Source organism: Neolamprologus brichardi, chromosome 3 (assembly GCF_056152115.1).
Source record: "Neolamprologus brichardi isolate AB-2024 chromosome 3, ASM5615211v1, whole genome shotgun sequence".
Classification (NCBI taxonomy): Eukaryota; Metazoa; Chordata; class Actinopteri; order Cichliformes; family Cichlidae; genus Neolamprologus; species Neolamprologus brichardi.
Window position 1 is genome coordinate 44629617 of NC_142106.1, and position 17929 is coordinate 44647545.

General features: G+C 40.7%; 2 protein-coding genes across 2 annotated transcripts; both read left to right on the forward strand.

Moving 5' to 3' along the window:
- The first annotated feature begins 3544 nt into the window (after positions 1-3544).
- On the forward strand, positions 3545-4841 carry LOC148104359 (uncharacterized). Its single transcript, XM_087837731.1, has 5 exons — positions 3545-3587; positions 3740-4084; positions 4164-4283; positions 4365-4399; positions 4722-4841. The coding sequence occupies exons 1-5, from the start codon at positions 3545-3547 to the stop codon at positions 4839-4841; spliced, it is 663 nt and encodes a 220-aa protein (XP_087693857.1).
- A 10569-nt stretch (positions 4842-15410) lies between these two features.
- LOC148104360 (uncharacterized) lies at positions 15411-17186 on the forward strand. The gene is made up of 6 exons (XM_087839408.1): positions 15411-15476; positions 15628-15966; positions 16143-16184; positions 16282-16389; positions 16493-16527; positions 16772-17186. The coding sequence occupies exons 1-6, from the start codon at positions 15428-15430 to the stop codon at positions 16871-16873; spliced, it is 675 nt and encodes a 224-aa protein (XP_087695534.1). The 5' UTR covers positions 15411-15427; the 3' UTR covers positions 16874-17186.
- The last annotated feature ends 743 nt before the right edge of the window (positions 17187-17929 follow it).

Genomic DNA, 17929 nt, shown 5'->3' on the forward strand with positions numbered 1-17929 from the left:
AGCTTCCTCCAGGTAAGTGCTTTCTATCTAACATTCATATACATTCATACATACACACACAGAGCAACTCGGCCAAGGATACTTGGCAGAAGAGGAAGAAGCGAGGTTATGTTTAAAAGTAAGGACAGCTTATTGACATTGGATAATAAATGATTTTTAAATCAGGTATTGGATCTTTATAGTATGTGAAGTTACATCTTTTTCATATTGTAAAACATCCAAAAAACAAACTGAGGTGTATACTCTGTATGAAACAGGAGCATGGATTATTGTTTCAAAATGAGGCCTGGATAAAATAGGTCTTATCTATGCTAAACGCCTTAAATGATAAAAAAAAAAAAGTGGACTTGACTGTAGCCCGAATTCGAGTGTCCAGTTTAAAATCCCAGTCCATCTTAAAACCCAGGTTAGTAACAAGTTTAAAAATACTGTGCCAGGGGTCCCAAATCTGTACAGAAAGAATCACGAGGTCTGCTCGGACCAAACACTACCACATCTGTTTGAATGAATTACATTTTAAAAAGTTTAGGGCCATCAAAGTTTTGATATCTTCTAGACATGCCAGAAGCAGTTTAATAGACAAACAGAAATATTTTTCTGCTTCAGAGGCAGATAAATCGGGCAGTGTCACATCTGCCATAGAGTGGAGAGAGTGTGGATCCTAATGCAAACACAGCCTACATTGTGTTATGGGCATCACTGAGACAGCCAGTGGTTACCAAAGAAAAGTGTCACTACTGCTTCAATTCAATTAAATTCCGTTTTTTAAGTTAATCTTTGTTTATACGTATCTGGAGAGGGGGTTGTAGAGTGTTGCTCATCCAATTGCGAAATAAGGTACATCAATTCAGATTTCTGTTTCTGTTTTTCTGTTTCTGTTTTCTAGTATATGAACAGTATGATATCATATGGCTTTCCCAAACCGTACTGTAGGCCATGCCAGGCGTAATGTTTATTCTTATAAAGATATCAGTTTGTTTGGAAATATATTCCACAAACTCTTTATCTGACAAAAGAAGAGGATTGAATCCCCAGAAGTACACAAAAGGTTGAAGCGGAAACTGAGTTCGAAACAAGTATCAGACATTACGATACTGTCATATTTACAAGTCTTGATAATAGGATGAAGTTTTTTCTCAACAAAAAAGTAATCTATACGCAGTGTTGGGAAGGTGACTTTTCAACATATTCCACTACAGATTACAGAATACATGCACCAAAATGTATTTTGTAACATATTCTGTTACGTTATTCTGAATACTTTGGATTACTTAATATATTATCATGCTTTTTACAATTAGGTGAATATTCCATTGCTGTGTGATTTATTACAATTACTGAAGGTGAATCGCCATACCAATAACAACTGGATTTTTAAATCTTATAAATAATAAAAATGAGTAACAGTAGGGTGGACAGTAGGTAAGGCTGCACTTTTTGCAGCGATCTCGTATAGAAAACTATTCCACGTGTATATAAAACAGGTCCGCGGCTCCGAACTGTAGTAGAGGGACCTCTGGCTAATACGTCAGTTTCCGTGTTGGGCTCTTAGATGAAAACTAGCTTTACTTTGTTGTCTGGTTCAACTTTGCTAGTGAGAGACAGATAGAGGCATTGAAAGGCTGCACCAACAGAACTTATTGTTTCGGAGGGAAACACGAACACAGTGTACAGTCGAGTCTTAATAGCTTACTTACAACTGGACTACACTGCCCATGAGGCTACATTCTTTAGGGCTATGCCTGTAACACTTTGCCTATTGCCTTCATATTAAATCAGTTTTTGAGCAATAATTTTTAAAAATATTTCTTCACGTCATTATGCGGCCGCAAGTAGAGGTTACATGTGGGGGGGCAACGATACTCGTATCGATATTGAACCGTTCGATACAGTGCTTTCGGTTCGGTACACATATGAATTGAACAATACAAAATTTTTAATTTATTTTATCAACTTTCCTTCTGACGGTGCTGTCTGTGTTGAGCGCTCAGTGGATCTGCGTTCGACAGTGCAGCCTAGGCGGAGTAGTCGAACGCAGATTCACTGAGCGCAGGGCGAGTTAAGCTGTCATTGCAACATGGCAAATTGAACCTCCCCCACCCTCATTCAGATGTGGCGTTTGGAACTATTTTGGTGGTAAGTATGACCCTGAAGGTAAGCGCGTCATGGACTAAAGTAAAACAGTATGTTGGATGTGCCACGCAATGCTCAATTACAAGGGTGGGAACTAGTGCGTTAGCGCAGTTAGCTCGTTAACGTGTTGGCCGTGTATCGTTGCACCCCTAGTGACATGGGCTGCCAGATAAAACACAGGCATTTGAGGCTCTTAATGCGTGTTCTGTTTGCGTTTCCACCAGCGTGGAATTGCCAAAAATAGAGAGAGCATAGCCGAACATATCAAACAGGAAAATACCGCCGTGTAATCCCTTTATTTCAACAAAGTAACTGTATTCTGAATACCACCTTTTTAAACGGTAACTGTAACGGAATAAAGTTACTCATATTTTACTTAAATACTTAACGCTGGTACATGTATTCTGTTACTCCCCAACACTGTCTATACGAGAATATGTTTGCTGCACTGCAGAAAAAAAGGAATATTGTTTAATGGAGGGGTAGCTGGATCTTTTTTGTTTTTAACCCGAACTAATTGTTCTGCCACCAACAATCATGCCAAGGTCAAAGTTAATCAAGGTGAGTTTTTTTCATCCAATGTTTGGCTGTTTGGATTCATGCATAAATAGACACACAGTTGACCTGAAGATTGGGTTTTTCATGGTCTTAAGGAGTCTTAGTTTTATTGCTGATTCTTCTCATTTCTTCAGGCACAAATGGGATTGATTCAGTCAGTTTATCTGGAAAAGCTGCTCAGAGTGAATTTATTTCTACACAGTAAACAAAACTTGTTGACGTAACTTTACACACGGTAAACGAGTCTTACATTGTTTCGCAGCATCCTGAGTACTGATCACACTTAACTGACTTAAGACTTGCATAAACTCACATCACCCTCTGCTATAGCAACGTTGAACTTATACTGGTATTATTCCACTGCTGTCAATTAATTGTCACTTTTATAGAGGTCAGATATCCACTAAAGATATAATCATATATCTTTCTTATTGCATGATTGTTTTAAAAATATTAACCTGAACATAAACTTTTAACTGCAGGAGCTATCTAGCTAGCTGGATACTGTACCTTTATAATGACAAAGCTGCTAGTTTAGTAAAAAAGCATAATAACATAGACTGTGAAGTCAGTAGTTATCTTCATGTTCTGCATTTATAATAATCAAAGAAAAACTTAATGTGCCAGTGTTATGGAAAGGTTTACAAAAGCATTACTGAGATTGAGTAAAAAACAAACCTAACAAAGAAGCGATGATATCCTGATTTTTGTTGCTGCACTTTTCTACAAGCTCCCGTGCAGTTGGTCTGCAGTCAGTCAGTCTACACATATAAGAACAGCCCACCTCTTTGTCTAGAGATCACTTTTGCTGGAGCACCATTCAGTTAGTGCCGTTGCAGTGGCCGTGTGCACAATGGTTAACTTCAACTTGCTATCATTTTTACTCTATACTCTCAGTAAGTACACCTATCTATTTTTTATCAGTAGTTAGTTGCATTTTGTTATTGCCATTAAATTAAATTTACAAAAGTAATTGACAACATAAGTTTTAGGTTTTGTTTCGTTCTTTGGAAATTTGTCTTTTATGAATACTTGTTGATTGTTTCAGGTTGGATATCTGTTTCACTCGCACAGTTTTACACTGTGGCGGTTGAGCCTGGACAAGAAATCACACTGCAGTGCTCCAACTTCAGCAGTTTTGCAACCCACATATTCTGGTTCAGACTGGCCGACAGACTCAATGCCAGTCGCATCTCTTTTATGTCGACTGCTAATAGTCGTGCTACATTCTGTGACGGATTTCAAGATACTAAATTTAACATGACATCCAACACCTCTGTGCTATTTCTCAAAATCAAACAAGTGGATCCATCTGACTCTGGGTTATATTTCTGTGGAGAGTTGCACATGGGAAGGCCAAGTGTTTTCACTGCAACATATTTGAAGGTTCAAGGTAAGATTGTTCTTTTACTTTAATTTTTGAGTAATTGTCAAAAAGGCAGAATATCCTATATGTGCTACTTTTTTTGCAGTTGATGTTCTTTTAGAAGATGGATTAACCAATCTATCAACTGTGATCCTCGGCAGTTTAACTGTTTTCCTTTTACTGGTCATCATTGGTCTGGTTGTTAGCATCAGGAAACTTCATACAGGTATTTATGTGTTTGAATTTAAACTGAAATTGCAAAGGTTTTGAGCAAAGAACTGATAGATGTACTGTTTCTGTCATTTAGCTCATGACGAGATGCAGAATTTGCAACACTGTGAGGTAATCTATTTTAACCTTGGATTCCAGTTGATTTATTGATATATTGTCTGATTCAGTTATTTAAACTGTTAGCTTCCATCAGTCAACAACAATCCATCTAAGTTAGGGTTTAATTGTTTTAGCTATGCCGAAAATGCAGAAAACAGAAAATGTTACCATATTTCCATTTCTCCCATTTGGACGTTGCCAAAAGATTAAATTTCAATAAATAGCAGTTGGATGTTAATCTTATCTATTGATGGGCTGCCTGTGACCTGGTGGATGTCAACAGGTTAACATTTAATGCTTTGAGATTAGTGACTTCAAACATTTTCCATTACAGAATGCAGAGTCTGATGCCATGAACTATGCAGCACTGAGTTTCCATACCAGAACAAACATGAGAAGGCCTGCAGCACAGAGGGAGCTGGAGCCAAATGTTTTGTACGCTGCTACGAGATAGACTCACAAAATAACCGAACACCAGCACAAAGTGAAAGCTATCATATTTCTGTTATTTTCTGTTTGTAGAGTTGTGTACAGTTGGTGTATGTAAATCTTTACAACCACCTTTAACAAAAAATACATTTTTTCTAATAAAGATTTAACCAAAATGTGCTGTAACTGCTAATACTTTCTGATTTTCTAGCTATATCTCCGTCTCCCACCACAGTTGCTATAACTTTATCTGAGAGCAAACCACTGTAGATGGTAGGTAATGGAGGAGGAGTTAGTGAAGACTGATAAATAATGCAGACTATTTTATATTGCCACTATTTTATGTCGCCAAAGTGCTTGCTCATAGGGGCTCATATGATTGTTGGGTTTTTCTCTGTATCTATGAAGCGCCTTGAGGCGACTTTTGTTGTGATTTGGCGCTATATAAATAAAATTGAATTGAAAAATTGAATTGAATTGAATTATATTGAGAGTGAGTGAGACTCGTTCAATGTAATAGTGAGAGAGGCATAAAGGTGTGTGAGATGTGTTCAACAGGAAGAGACAAAATGCTCTTTTGTCTCTCATCAGAGCCACAGGCAACTGTTGTGTATGCTGCCACCACACAGGTTCAGGAGGGAAGTGATATCCTGCTCAGAGTGGACTGAATGACGTTTTCCCCCCGCTGTTTGTGAGACAACTGTGGGTGCAGTTGTTACTGTTGCTTCTCATTTTGCACTGAACATCCTAATTTTTCTTTTTGGACCTTGAAAGTGCAAGAAAAAATATTTTTGCCCACACTGTATTTTAACTTGAATAATATCTACACTTAGCAATAAATCAGGAATAAAAAACAGTTCTGTGTCAATGTAATATTTTGCATTTTTACCCCAGAGTCACCTCAAACCTTCTGTTCTTCAGTAGTGAACGCAGCCTGTCAGTCCACTGTTCATCTCAGCTGTATACATGACGGGTGTCAGGGTTTCTGGGTCGTTGACCCAGTATTTTCAGTTCACGTTCACCGTTTATCTACTGCCTGTTCCACTTCCTGTTTTATTGTGTTAGCCTTAGTCTTTGTGCATTATGTTCAGTCCTCTTCCCATTTATCATTAGTTCATTATGTTCAGCTGTTCACTCACCTGTCTCCAATCGTTATCATTACTAGTCATGTATTTAAGCCCTCTCTTCCCTTCAGCCCTTGTCGTGTCATTGATGTTCCTGTGATGTTGTGTTGTCGTTTCCGCCTTCGTTCAGTCAGCCAGCCAGCCAGCCATTTCCTTCCTCTGCTCTGTTTGTTCACTCCATCGATAATAAAACACCAACCTTCACCTACCTACCTGTGAGTCCAGCGTTTGGGTCCTCCTTCTCATCCACGACACAACCCCTGACAGAATGACACGACCCCGCGTTGTGGACCCAGCGGACTCGGACCTTTTTGAGCGGCAGGAGGCAGCGCTCTCCTTGTGGGCGGAAAAGCTCAAGGAGAGACAGAGGCTCTTCGCGGAGCGAGAGCACGTCTTCGAGGGCACTCGCTTGGCTCTGGGCGGGCCTCGGAGACGCCGCGTTCACCCACCTGCTACCTCCCATGCACCGGAGCATCTGCCGCGGAGAGTGGGCGTTTCGCGCCGCGTTTCGGCGGCTCCCCCTCTCGCAGATCCGCTCCTCGCTCACACGCCACCTGCCTCATTCACCGGACCTTCAACCTCGCCATGGCACAGCGGCTCCGCCTCCCACCTCGGCTCAACAGAGGCGCCCGCGCCGGAGGCTCGGCTGTGTACCCCGCCCCATTTCCACACCCATTACTCAGCCATTTCCCACCAGCACGGCGGCCCAGATTCGGCCTTCCCCTTCACCCGTTTCACCTCCTCAGATGGCTAGGGCCCAGTCTACACCCACACCAGTGCCAGCTCCCAGGAGGAGGGCAGCTGCGACCCAGTCTACCTCCACACCCGCTTCTGTTTCTCGGGTGGGGGTGACTGGTGTCCAGCCACCTCCCATGCTTGTCCCAGCGCCCAGGCTGAGGGTGGCCAGGATCCGACCTGACCCCCCTAGAGAGTCAGCTGAGGCTCCGCAGCCGGCGCCCTCACGCTCTGGAGGCACGGAATACCTAACTTGTCCACCGGCCACTTCACCACTTCCTCCACCTCCTGACCCAGCCTTTCACGCCCTCGCACTGTCCCTAGTTAGAATAGCTGACCTGTCCCCTGCTCAGGCACCAGCTTTACTAGCCCAGGCTATAGCTCTATCTCCTTCGCTAGCTCAGTCTGTAGCTCAGCCATTAGCCTCACCGACCTCTGTTTATCCATTAGCCTCCTCAGTCCAATCAGTTCACACTCCTGCTCCAGTCCAGCCTGTAGTCCAGTCTGCTCCAGTCCCACCTGCTGTTCAGCCTTCACTCCAGTCCCCTGTAGTTCAGTCTCCTCCTGCCCTCCAGTCCTGGTTGTTTTGGTGTTGTCTGTGTTCTCCCCAGCCCGTCATGTCTATCACCCATGCCTGTTTCTTCCCCAAGTGTCAAGCCTGTGCGTCTTGGTCTGCGTGGTTCCTGTTTTATTTTGACAGGCTCTCATCCTGTGTTCAGTTTTGCTTCCTACTGTCCTGTTAGTTTGTTTATTTCCAGCTGTGTTCCCTGTTTTCCTCTGCTTATTGTCGTATCATTCCTGTTGCAGTGTTTCCTTGTTCCCCTTGTTTCCATCGCTTATCCTTGTTTCTAGCTTTTTGTTTCCAGTTCTTAGTTTCTAGTTTTAGAGTTTTGTGTTTAGCTATGGTTTATAACTTTACAGCAATAAAACTCCCTTCTTTTGGGTCTACCCTTTGCCTGCCACACAGCCAACCCTGACAGTATCAGCATTTTAACAACAACCAGCTTTTTAATAATGCATGTTTTTAAAGCTGAGAAAAAATGAAACATCACTCTTCCTCTTCTTCTTTAAAGTAAAGACAAAAAATAAATAAAATTCTTACAAAAAGCCCTTTAAGACTAAACACGTGTGTCATGACTCTATGACCTAAACGCATTTAGCTTTGAAAGCAACACAAAACTCCTCCCTCTATCACATTTATCACACTGTGGCACCCTTCCTGGTGAACACACCATCTGCGGACATTGCAGGGCAGCAGTCATGTGCACGATGATGAACGTGATACAAGCTTTAGCTCTTTCTTGTTTCTGTAAGTTTGCTCTATTACTCTTTGACATCATTAGTTAATATTTTATTGCATTTTTAACCCATAATAATTTAAACACATTTGCTTATTAGTAACTTTACACTCACAGGTGTAGCACCATGTAGAGCAATTAAACATGTCATTGTTTACACTGTTTCAGGCTGGATTGCTGCCTCAGGTTCTCAGTTTCAGGCCTTAGAGGTGCAGGCAGGTGAAGATGTCACTCTGCAGTGGCCCAGGATTTACACATATGACCTTCTTGTTCAGACTGGTCAACGGAACCACAGCCAACTCTATTGTTGTTATGTCTAATAACGTTGTTAACTACAATGCTGAATTTCAACCTGGAAAATTTGAAATGACCAAAAACACCTCTGATGTCTTTCTCAAAATCAAACAAGTGGATGTGTCTGACTCTGCGCTGTATTTCTGTGAATATTTCTCAGAAGGACGTCTAATTTTAAGTGTCATGCAATTAAAGGTTGGAGGTAAGATTATTGTAAAGTCTTTGCCTCCTCATTCTTCGGTTATTCCTCTTTTAATTTATATTACATATGCAATGTAATTATTGTCAACACTCTGTATACAAAGACTATGGTGGTTATAGATTAAGATAAATGTAGAAATGAGGACTAAAAAAATCAAGGCTTTATTTTTGAATAGGCACCGATGAGCCTCAGGATGACATGGACTTCATCTCTCAACGTAAGTCAACATTTCTTTTATTGTGCAGATGATTAGAAACATTTGAATGTGTAATAAATTTCAGCCGTGTTGCTTTTTACCATTATTGTTGTATTAGAGGCTTACGAAGTAGCAAAGCTGACGAGCGTCATCCTGGGTGGTCTGTCTGTTTTCCTCTTAACAGTCAACACTTGTCTGGTTGTTCAACTTGGGAAATCAGGTACTTTTTACTTCAACTCTGTGTTTCTCATATTTGGTGAAACGTCAACTATATGAAAAAATACAAATGTTGCCACAAAGTCTTAGCTTTTAATGTCACTGTATTGTTCACTGAATTGATGATCATGTCTTTGAATTATCAGCTAAAGAACATGAAAATAAGAATCCAGAACAATTTGAGGTGGGAGCCTTTTTATACAGTATGCTGTAATGTTTGAATATTTTGATGCTTGCAGCTTTAAGCCAGTTATTTTATTTCTGTACTTTTAATTACAGAGTCTGGACCCTGGCACCCTGAAGGATCCAGCACTGCAATCAGCAGTAAAAAGACGCAGGAGGCCTGCAGCAGAAACTCATGTTATTTATACTACCAACAGATAAACTCATTTCCCTGTTTGACTGGTGTTCGTGCTGCTTCTTGTTTTTATTTCTATTTCCTCTATACTTTCAGCTGCATCTTCACGCCCTCAGCCCCTATTTGTTTTGTGGTATTTAGAAAACAGTTAATAATTACAATAGAATACAGTTACTTTGTTGAAATAAATGGATTACACGGCGGTATTTTCCTGTTTCATATTGTGGCGGGTCAGGACTGTTTGGGTTTTGTTTGACAGCTACGTTCTGTTGTTCCAGGCGGCAGCGTTACGGTTGCCATGGTTACAGGGCGACACGCTTTCTCTGCGACTGTGTGTTTCCTGGGTGAGAGAGCGCCTTTTTGTTGTTGTTGTTGTGCTAAGCTATGCCGAGCAGTTTGGTAACAGCAGTGTGTTTCTGTTGGAAAATAAACGGCTGTGCTCCCTGGCAACTCAGGGTAGCAAGACCAAACGACACCTCTGTCTCCTCCTTGTCTGAGCTTGCCACAGTATGTTTGGCTTGTTTCCTCCGAAACAATAAGTTCCGTTGGAGCAGCCTTTCAACGCCTCTCTCTGTCTCTCGCCTCACAAGCAAAGTTGACCCAGACAACAAAGTAAAGCTATTTTTCGGCTACGAACCCGACGTATTAGCCAGAGGTCCCTTTACTACGGTTCGGAGCCGCAGACCTTCAGTAATAGTAATAAATAATAATGGATTGGATTTATATAGCGCTTTTCAAGGCACCCAAAGCGCTTTACAATGCCACTATTCATGCACTCTCGCATTCACACACTGGTGGAGGCAAGCTACGGTTGTAGCCACAGCTGCCCTGTGGCAGACTGACAGAAGCGAGGCTGTCATACAGGCCATCGGCCCCTCTGGCCAACACCAGTAGGCGGTAGGGTAAAGTGTCTTGCCCAAGGACACAACGACCAGGACCCGGGGATCGAACCGGCAACCTTCCGGTTACAAATATGCTTCCAAAGCCCCTGAGCCACAGTCACCCGCACACAGCAAAAGTACATTCATGTAGTTGTAAACAGCATGATAATATATTAAGTAATCCATAGTATTCAGAATACGTTACAAAATACATTTTGGGGCATGTATTCTGTAATCTGTAGTGGAATACATTTTAAAAGTAACCTTCCCAACACTGATTACATAATGTCAGATTTTGCGGATTTGTAGAAAAATAATTACAATTATTTAATGAAAGTGATTAAAACTGCAGCCATGCACCCTTTGAAGACAAATAAATGGACAAAGTCTGCACCACAGGAAGATTTCAGCACTAACAACAAATATGAAATGACTTCATTAATTCAAATACTAATAGAGACGTTATTTACAAAACTCTCGTCTTGCTGGTGTAACCGGTGTGTTTCTGTGTTGTGTCTGACAAAGAAGGGTAAAAAAAAGAAAGACCTCCAAGTAAACAACTTACTCGCTCTAGCTCCTCCCCCACAGGGGAATTGTAGAAAAAGGGGAGGGGCCAAAGGGGGACACTGTATTCATAGGGTTGCACCAAAGAAGAAGAAGAACAATGAGGAGGGGTTCTAACTGATAATGAATATAACTACAGGCTTGAAGGTTCTAACAGTCAGGTATAAAGAACACATTTTGTGTAATTGTAACAATATGTAATCTATGACTGAGCTACACTGGTCTTATATGCAAAAACAAAAATAATTAAATCATTGGAGCTATGGTGTAAGGTATGTTTCTCTGAAATTAATTCCATCAAGTTTTATATAAAACACAAACATGATTTTAGTTTGAATACACTGACATTAGTAATTGTTTCACAGTTTTTATTATCTTATATGAGAAAGGAGAAGTTGTCTTTCTTGACATTTGAACAAACAGAAAGTTTGTAGCAACACTGTTTATCAAAGGCTTTTAGCATTGCAATGAAACCACACGCAAAAATAGCTGAACTGCTTTCACATAAAAGTTTCACATCTCTCTTTCAGCTGTTTAGGTCAACTGCTTTAATGCATTTGAAAAGGGTGACATGCTTTTAGTGGAAAAAACACTGATCCAGTAAGAGGCTCTACTCTGAAGGCCAGGCTGGTTTCATTTGACAGAAAGCAGCAAAAACTAAGTTTGGCTTCTTTGATTCTTTTAAATTGTTCCTCATACTCAATGAGCTTGTAAAGGTTAATCATCATATTTAGAGAGGATTACTGCAAGTATGTGTCAGACTGGGTAAGACATGTGATGTGAAACAAATTGACTAAGAACTAAAATCAAACTGATTTTCAGATATTTATTGAAAGATTGTTGAAGCCTTTGCAAAGACATCAATACTGCATGAACAGTCTTATCACAAGGATTGGCCATAAAGCAAAATTATAACAGCTCCTTTATACTCATTGTGTGGATAGAGTGGGCATAAAGGATCTTTCTTTTCCATAGTTGGGAATTCTTACCATCATGCTGATGCTGGTGGTGGATTTCCACAGGTACAGACCCACCACACCGACACCAGTGAACATCTGGGGAACTGACAGTGGGATAGTGGACTGATGCTCATTACAGGAAGGGTCAGATCAGACTCTACCTGCTCAGGAAGCTTTTGGAGTGTAGCAGGTGCTCCTGAAGACCTTTTCTGACTCTGTGGTGGCATCAGCCATCTTCTATGATATCTGTTGAAACAGCAGCTTATCTGCAGCTGAGAGGAAGTGGTTGGATAAGCTCATCAGGAAGGCCAGCTCTGTCATGCCCATTGACTCAGTGCTGGTGGTAGGAGACAGAAGACTGGCAATTAAATCATCAATGTCTGCACTACATGCATGAATCTGTTGGAGACCTGGAGAGCTCCCAGCAAACACATGACAGGGGGAGATGAAACAATCAGTCACATTTATCTCTGAAGGAGCAAATACACCCTGTGGGGGTTCAAAGCATATTGGAGGCATCGCAAAATCACTTGTGGGGATGAAATGACCACAGAGTCCTGGAATTTAAGACGATGAGTGAAAATTTCTGTGGTTGATATGACAAATGAACTCACAGCAGTAATTGTTATTATTATTAGGGTTGACCATTATAAGTAGGTCTACCTGCCATACAGAAAATGCACTAATAATTTATTAGTGAAGTAGTTGTGAGATTCAAATAGTGTACGCACAAATTTATTTGGATAAAATTTAGGACTAGAGAAGAAGCTGAAACTCTCAGGAAGAAAGCACCTTGAGTGATTCTTCAAGCCTTTCCAGCATTTGTGTTTATGTGGATGTTGATCATATGTGAAAATGATCACGAATCACAGAAAACACAACACAACTGAAAAACCTCTCAGGTCACACCATCCTAAACAGGTATTGTCTGTGTTTAGCTGCTGATACCTGGTGACAGAGTTTCTCCCCGTGTGTCGCTTAGTTGGAGCTTGATAAGCTCTTGTTGGGGCACTTTTTCACCCAACACTCTCACGTTTGTTCCAACGCAGCTGTAGATTGAAAGGGCAAAGCACGTTGATCAACCTTGTTGTCTTCCTCAGCATCAGTGTGCAAATCTTTAAAACTCTGAGTAAGTTTTGTGGTGCTGGAATCTTCTTGTAATTGCTGGCATGAGTCTTGAGCGGTTCAACTTTGACTTTAACCTCATTCTGGGTTCACAGAAGTATCTGGAATCATCTTTGAAGATCTCTTATCACTTTTCTGGTTTGTAAGGGTGTGGGTGTTTTTATGCACATTGTGCCTTAACCTACTGTTTCAAAACTAGTGCTGAGCTTATCTGGAATTTGCCACTTTGAAAGGGTTTCTTTGAGCAAGGTTTTTGCTTCTGCACCTGCATCTTATTTGCAAGAAAGGAAATCTGCTGCTTATTTTGAGAACATGTCAGCAAACACCGAGCATTATTTTTTACGTTCACATGGCCTGAGATCAATGTTAAAGTCCATGTGTAGATGATAAAAAGGCTTATCTGGGTGTGGATGTGCTGCCTGTAGCCTTTGAATGCCTCTGCCTGTATTATTACTGCACAAATCATACAAGAGTTAAAAGATTATTGAAAGGGTAATTACAGAATCTCTTTGTAAACCACTGTTGCTGTATTTGTTGTAAAATCCCTCCTTTTAATACATGGTTCTTTCCATGTGTCAGTGTAGCATGATAAGAGCATCATCTCTATCTCATCGTGTTACATTAAGCTGGCTGGTGTTCTTCATGAGCCTTTGGTTTGTTCACTGCCCTTGACTCTTGTGCTGTCTGGGTTCTGTTGGTTCTCAGCAGGGGCCTTGGGCACTGGTCTTCCTGTATGTTTCAAGCTTGGCATGCTGATGGGATGCACTGTGATTTGGTCTTTGTTTTTGTTGGGGCCACCTGGGGTTTCTGGGTTCATCTGGGTTTTTGTTAACACTTTATGTGTTGGTGTTCAAGCTCTAGTGATTTGAGAAGCCTTGATTCGTGTAACAAAACTATAACAGACCCGTCCACATGTTCATGCTTTTCAGAATCTCACACACTTTATCAACACTCAATGTTGTGTTACAACACGGCTGCAGCTTTCCAGCTGCCAGCAGCGCATCTCGCCTGCAGCTGCATTGAAGACCACGCCCCGCCACATACCTCCATCATCCGACTGAGGCCAAAGAAAACATCCAGGTGAACCTACTCCCTCCTCCTGCAAGCGAGAGATTGAATTGGCCCGGACCGTTGGCGGCCCCAGCTTCTGGCCCAGCAATGGGGAGGTGTCGTTCTTGGTGGCCGCCCACGCATCCAGCGGTGCCGGTGTCGTAGGTTTGGGGCCACCCGCATATCCAGTGGCAGCGGCGACCTCAGGCTCAGGCCGAGCAGCCCTCTGTGGCACGTAGACCTCCATCTCCTCGCACAGCTCATCCACCGCTCTCAGCTGGAGCAGCCACTCACACGCCTCCTCCACCATTGACTGGTCCAGTTCTTCATCTACCTCCGGCTGGAGAAGCTCCTCCTCCACCTCCGGCAGGCGTAGATCCTGACGCACCTCCACCTCCAGTGACTGTGTGGCAGGTACCCGCCAGGCACAAGCCGCTGCCAGGCAGGTTTAAAGGAGGCAGCAGCAGGCTGCAAACTAACATCTTGTTGTTTCTACTGCTTCAGGCTGTATTTTCTGTCTTGGGTTGTAAGTTTCAGACCACAGTGGAATGGGTGTGATTGGTTGTCCATGATGGAGAACCGTTTTTTCAGTTACATTCTGTTCTTTGTAGGTTGCATTATTTGATTATTATTTGATGTATTCTTAAAAAACAAAAATACAAGTACGATGGCCCATGAAGTAGTAAATCAAATGGAAGTTAAAACCCGACTTTGTCATATAACAGCATGTCTTTTGTTGTCATAAAAGTGTTGACTCAAGGACTCTTTGACTTTTACTATCTTTCATGGTTCCCATGACAGATAGTAAATGTTTCTTAGGTCTCATTTGATATTTTGTTTAGGTTGCTTGTTCTTCTTAGTTTAAAAATTTAGTTTTCTAGTTCTTAGTTTCTTCTTCATTTAATCTGCTCCCTTTTGTGCTCTGGTTGTTTTGGTGTCGTCTGTGTTCTCCCCAGCCCGTCATGTCTATCACCCATGCCTGTTTCTTCCCCAAGTGTCAAGCCTGTGCGTCTTGGTCTGCGTGGTTCCTGTTTTATTTTGACAGGCGCTCATCCTGTGTTCAGTTTTGCTTCCTACTGGCCTGTTAGTTTGTTTATTTCCAGCTGTGTTCCCTGTTTTCCTTTGCTTATTGTCGTGTCATTCCTGCTGCAGTGTGTTTCCTTGTTCCCCTTGTTTCCATCGCTTATCCTTGTTTCTAGCTTTTTGTTTCAAGTTCTTAGTTTCTAGTTTTAGAGTTTTGTGTTTAGCTATGGTTTATAACTTTACAGCAATAAAACTCCCTTCTTTTGGGTCTACCCTTTGCCTGCCACACAGCCAACCCTGACACTATCAGCATTTTAACAACAACCAGCTTTTTAATAATGCATGTTTTTAAAGCTGAGAATAAAATGAAACATCATTCTTCCTCTTCTTCTTTAAAGTAAAGACAAAAAATAAATAAAATTCTTGCAAAAAGCCCTTTAAGACTAAACACGTGTGTCATGACTCTATGACCTAAACGTATTTAGCTTTGAAAGCAACACAAAACTCCTCCCTCTATCACATTTATCACACTGAGAGCACCCTTCCTGGTGAACACACCATCTGCGGACATTGCAGGGCAGCAGTCATGTGCACGATGATGAACGTGATACAAGCTTTAGCTCTTTCTTGTTTCTGTAAGTTTGCTCTATTACTCTTTGACATCATTAGCTAATCTTTTATTGCATTTTTAACCCATAATAATTTAAACACATTTGCTTATTAGTAACTTTACACTCACAGGTGTAGCACCATGTAGAGCAATTAAACATCTCATTGTTTCCACAGTTTCAGGCTGGATTGCTGCCTCAGGTTCTGAGCTTCAGACCTCAGAGGTGCAGGCAGGTGAAACTGTCACTCTGCAGTGGCCCAGGATTTACAAATATGACGTTATGACCTTCTTGTTCAGACTGGTCAACGGAACCACAGTCAACTCTATTGTTGTTATGGCTAATGATGTTGTTAAGTACAATGCTGAATTTCAATCTGGAAAATTTCAAATGACACAAAACACCTCTGTCGTTCTCAAAATCAAACAAGTGGATGTGTCTGACTCTGGGCTGTATTTCTGTGGATTTTCTTCAGAGGCACGTCTAAATTTAAGCGTCATGCAATTAAAAGTTGGAGGTAAGATTATTGTAAAGTCTTTGCCTCCTCATTCTTCGGTTGTTCCTCTTTTAATTTATATTACATATGCAATGTAATTATTGTCAACACTCTGTATACAAAGACTATGGTGGTTATAGATTAAGATAAATACATAAATAAGGACTAAAAAAAATCAAGGCTTTATTTTTGAATAGGCACCGATGAGCCTCAGGATGACATGGACTTCATCTCTAAACGTAAGTCAACATTTCTTTTATTGTGCAGATGATTAAAAACACATGAATGTGAAATAAATTTCAGCCGTGTTGCTTTTTACCTTTATTTTTGTATTAGAGGCTCACGAAGTAGCAAAGCTGACGAGCATCACCCTGGGTGTTCTGTCTGTTTTCCTCTTAATGGTCATCATTGGTCTGGTTGTTCAAAACATAAAACTTCAGATGGGTACTTTTTACAGCTACAAAATCGCTCTTATAATCTTTACTCTTCACAAATGTATAATTGGTTTATGAAATAGAATAACACTAATTTGTTTTTTGTGGATCAGCAAATAAAGAAGAACAGATTCCGGACCACAGCATGGTGAGTCAATCTAAAAATGTACTTTTATGCTCTGATTAGCAGCCCTTAAACAAAATGTGCCTTTACAGCATTACAGTGCAAATTACATATCGAGACTTTTAGTTTGTATGTTGCAAGTAGCTGTTGACTAATTGTCTCCTTTCCTTTAGAAATGTAACATAAACACTTCATTCTTATTGCTTACATTTGTCCATAATTATAATTAATATGTTTATAATACTCATAATAAATGTGCTTTTCACAGAATCATGGATCTGATGAGGTGAACTATGCTGCAGTGACAGTTCGACCAAAACCAAAAAGAAGAGAGATCGAGCCGAATGTGATCTATGCTTCCACCAGATAGAATCAGCAGGCGACTTGAACTGCCTGATGAGGTTATCATGACTTATTGGGGAAATGAAAAACTCTTGTTAAGAAAAAAAAAAATGCTTTGCTGTGGTGAACCAATGCTAACTGAATTTTCATATGTGTTTTCCTGTTAATTCTGAGTTCTTACTTTGTCCATCAAAGTCTATTTAGCCAAACAAACATGTAACGTGATTGTTAATCAAATGGAAATCTGCACACGACCTGAACAGAAACAGCTGATACTTGGTGACTATAAATGTTCTTGAAAAATAAAGACTACATTCATGTGGCACATGGATATAACTGTGACTGGATACTGTATGTATTATCTTATGCTCTTATATGTCTTGATCAAAAGACAAAACAACACAAAATTATACTTCCTCTTCCTGCAAAAGACCTGTTTTTTATTACTGCTGACTTCACACTATATGAAACATTTCCTCTGGTTGAAACCTTGCTATCTATGCAGATAAAATCAGCTGAGTTTTCTCAGCTTGTCCTTGCTGTTGGTGACTTAGCAAGAGTTCTGGCAGCTTCATTTTTGTTTACCGAAAATTAGCCTCAAGATCAATAAATTGGTGATGGGTTCAGTTGAACTATTTAACTTATTGTATTATCAATCATAAAGAACTGAACACTGGTTATGATTATTCATATCAGATTCATGGCTCTGATGGCCCAAAATATGCTGCAGCGACATTTCGACCAAATGCAAAAAGAAGAGCGATCGAGACAGACACGATCTATGCTGCCACCAGACGGACTCACTATGTAACTGGAAATGATGCTGTATCATATTAATGATATGATGCAGCAATTCTAACTCTGCAGTGAAGAAACAATGCTACTGTAATTGTACATTTGTATGTTCTGTTTTATTAATTCTTAATATTTTCTTGCTCATTTAAAATCTTTGTCGCCAAACAAACATGATGCTAAATGTCTGGAAAAAACACAACATATATAAATACAATAGAGTCCAGTTAATATAAATACATCTGAAACTCTTTCATCAGACGATACAACATAAGTTCTCATATATCTGTCA

Bases quoted from the DNA above. Each gene is read 5' to 3' on its own strand.
- LOC148104359 (XM_087837731.1), top strand. From the start codon at position 3,545: ATGGTTAACTTCAACTTGCTATCATTTTTACTCTATACTCTCA. The intron at 3,588-3,739 runs GTAAGTACACCT...TGATTGTTTCAG, and splicing joins ATTTTTACTCTATACTCTCA to GTTGGATATCTGTTTCACTC. The intron at 4,284-4,364 runs GTATTTATGTGT...TCTGTCATTTAG, and splicing joins CATCAGGAAACTTCATACAG to CTCATGACGAGATGCAGAAT.
- LOC148104360 (XM_087839408.1), top strand. From the start codon at position 15,428: ATGTGCACGATGATGAACGTGATACAAGCTTTAGCTCTTTCTTGTTTC. The intron at 15,477-15,627 runs GTAAGTTTGCTC...TTGTTTCCACAG, and splicing joins TTTAGCTCTTTCTTGTTTCT to TTTCAGGCTGGATTGCTGCC. The intron at 16,528-16,771 runs GTGAGTCAATCT...TGCTTTTCACAG, and splicing joins AGATTCCGGACCACAGCATG to AATCATGGATCTGATGAGGT.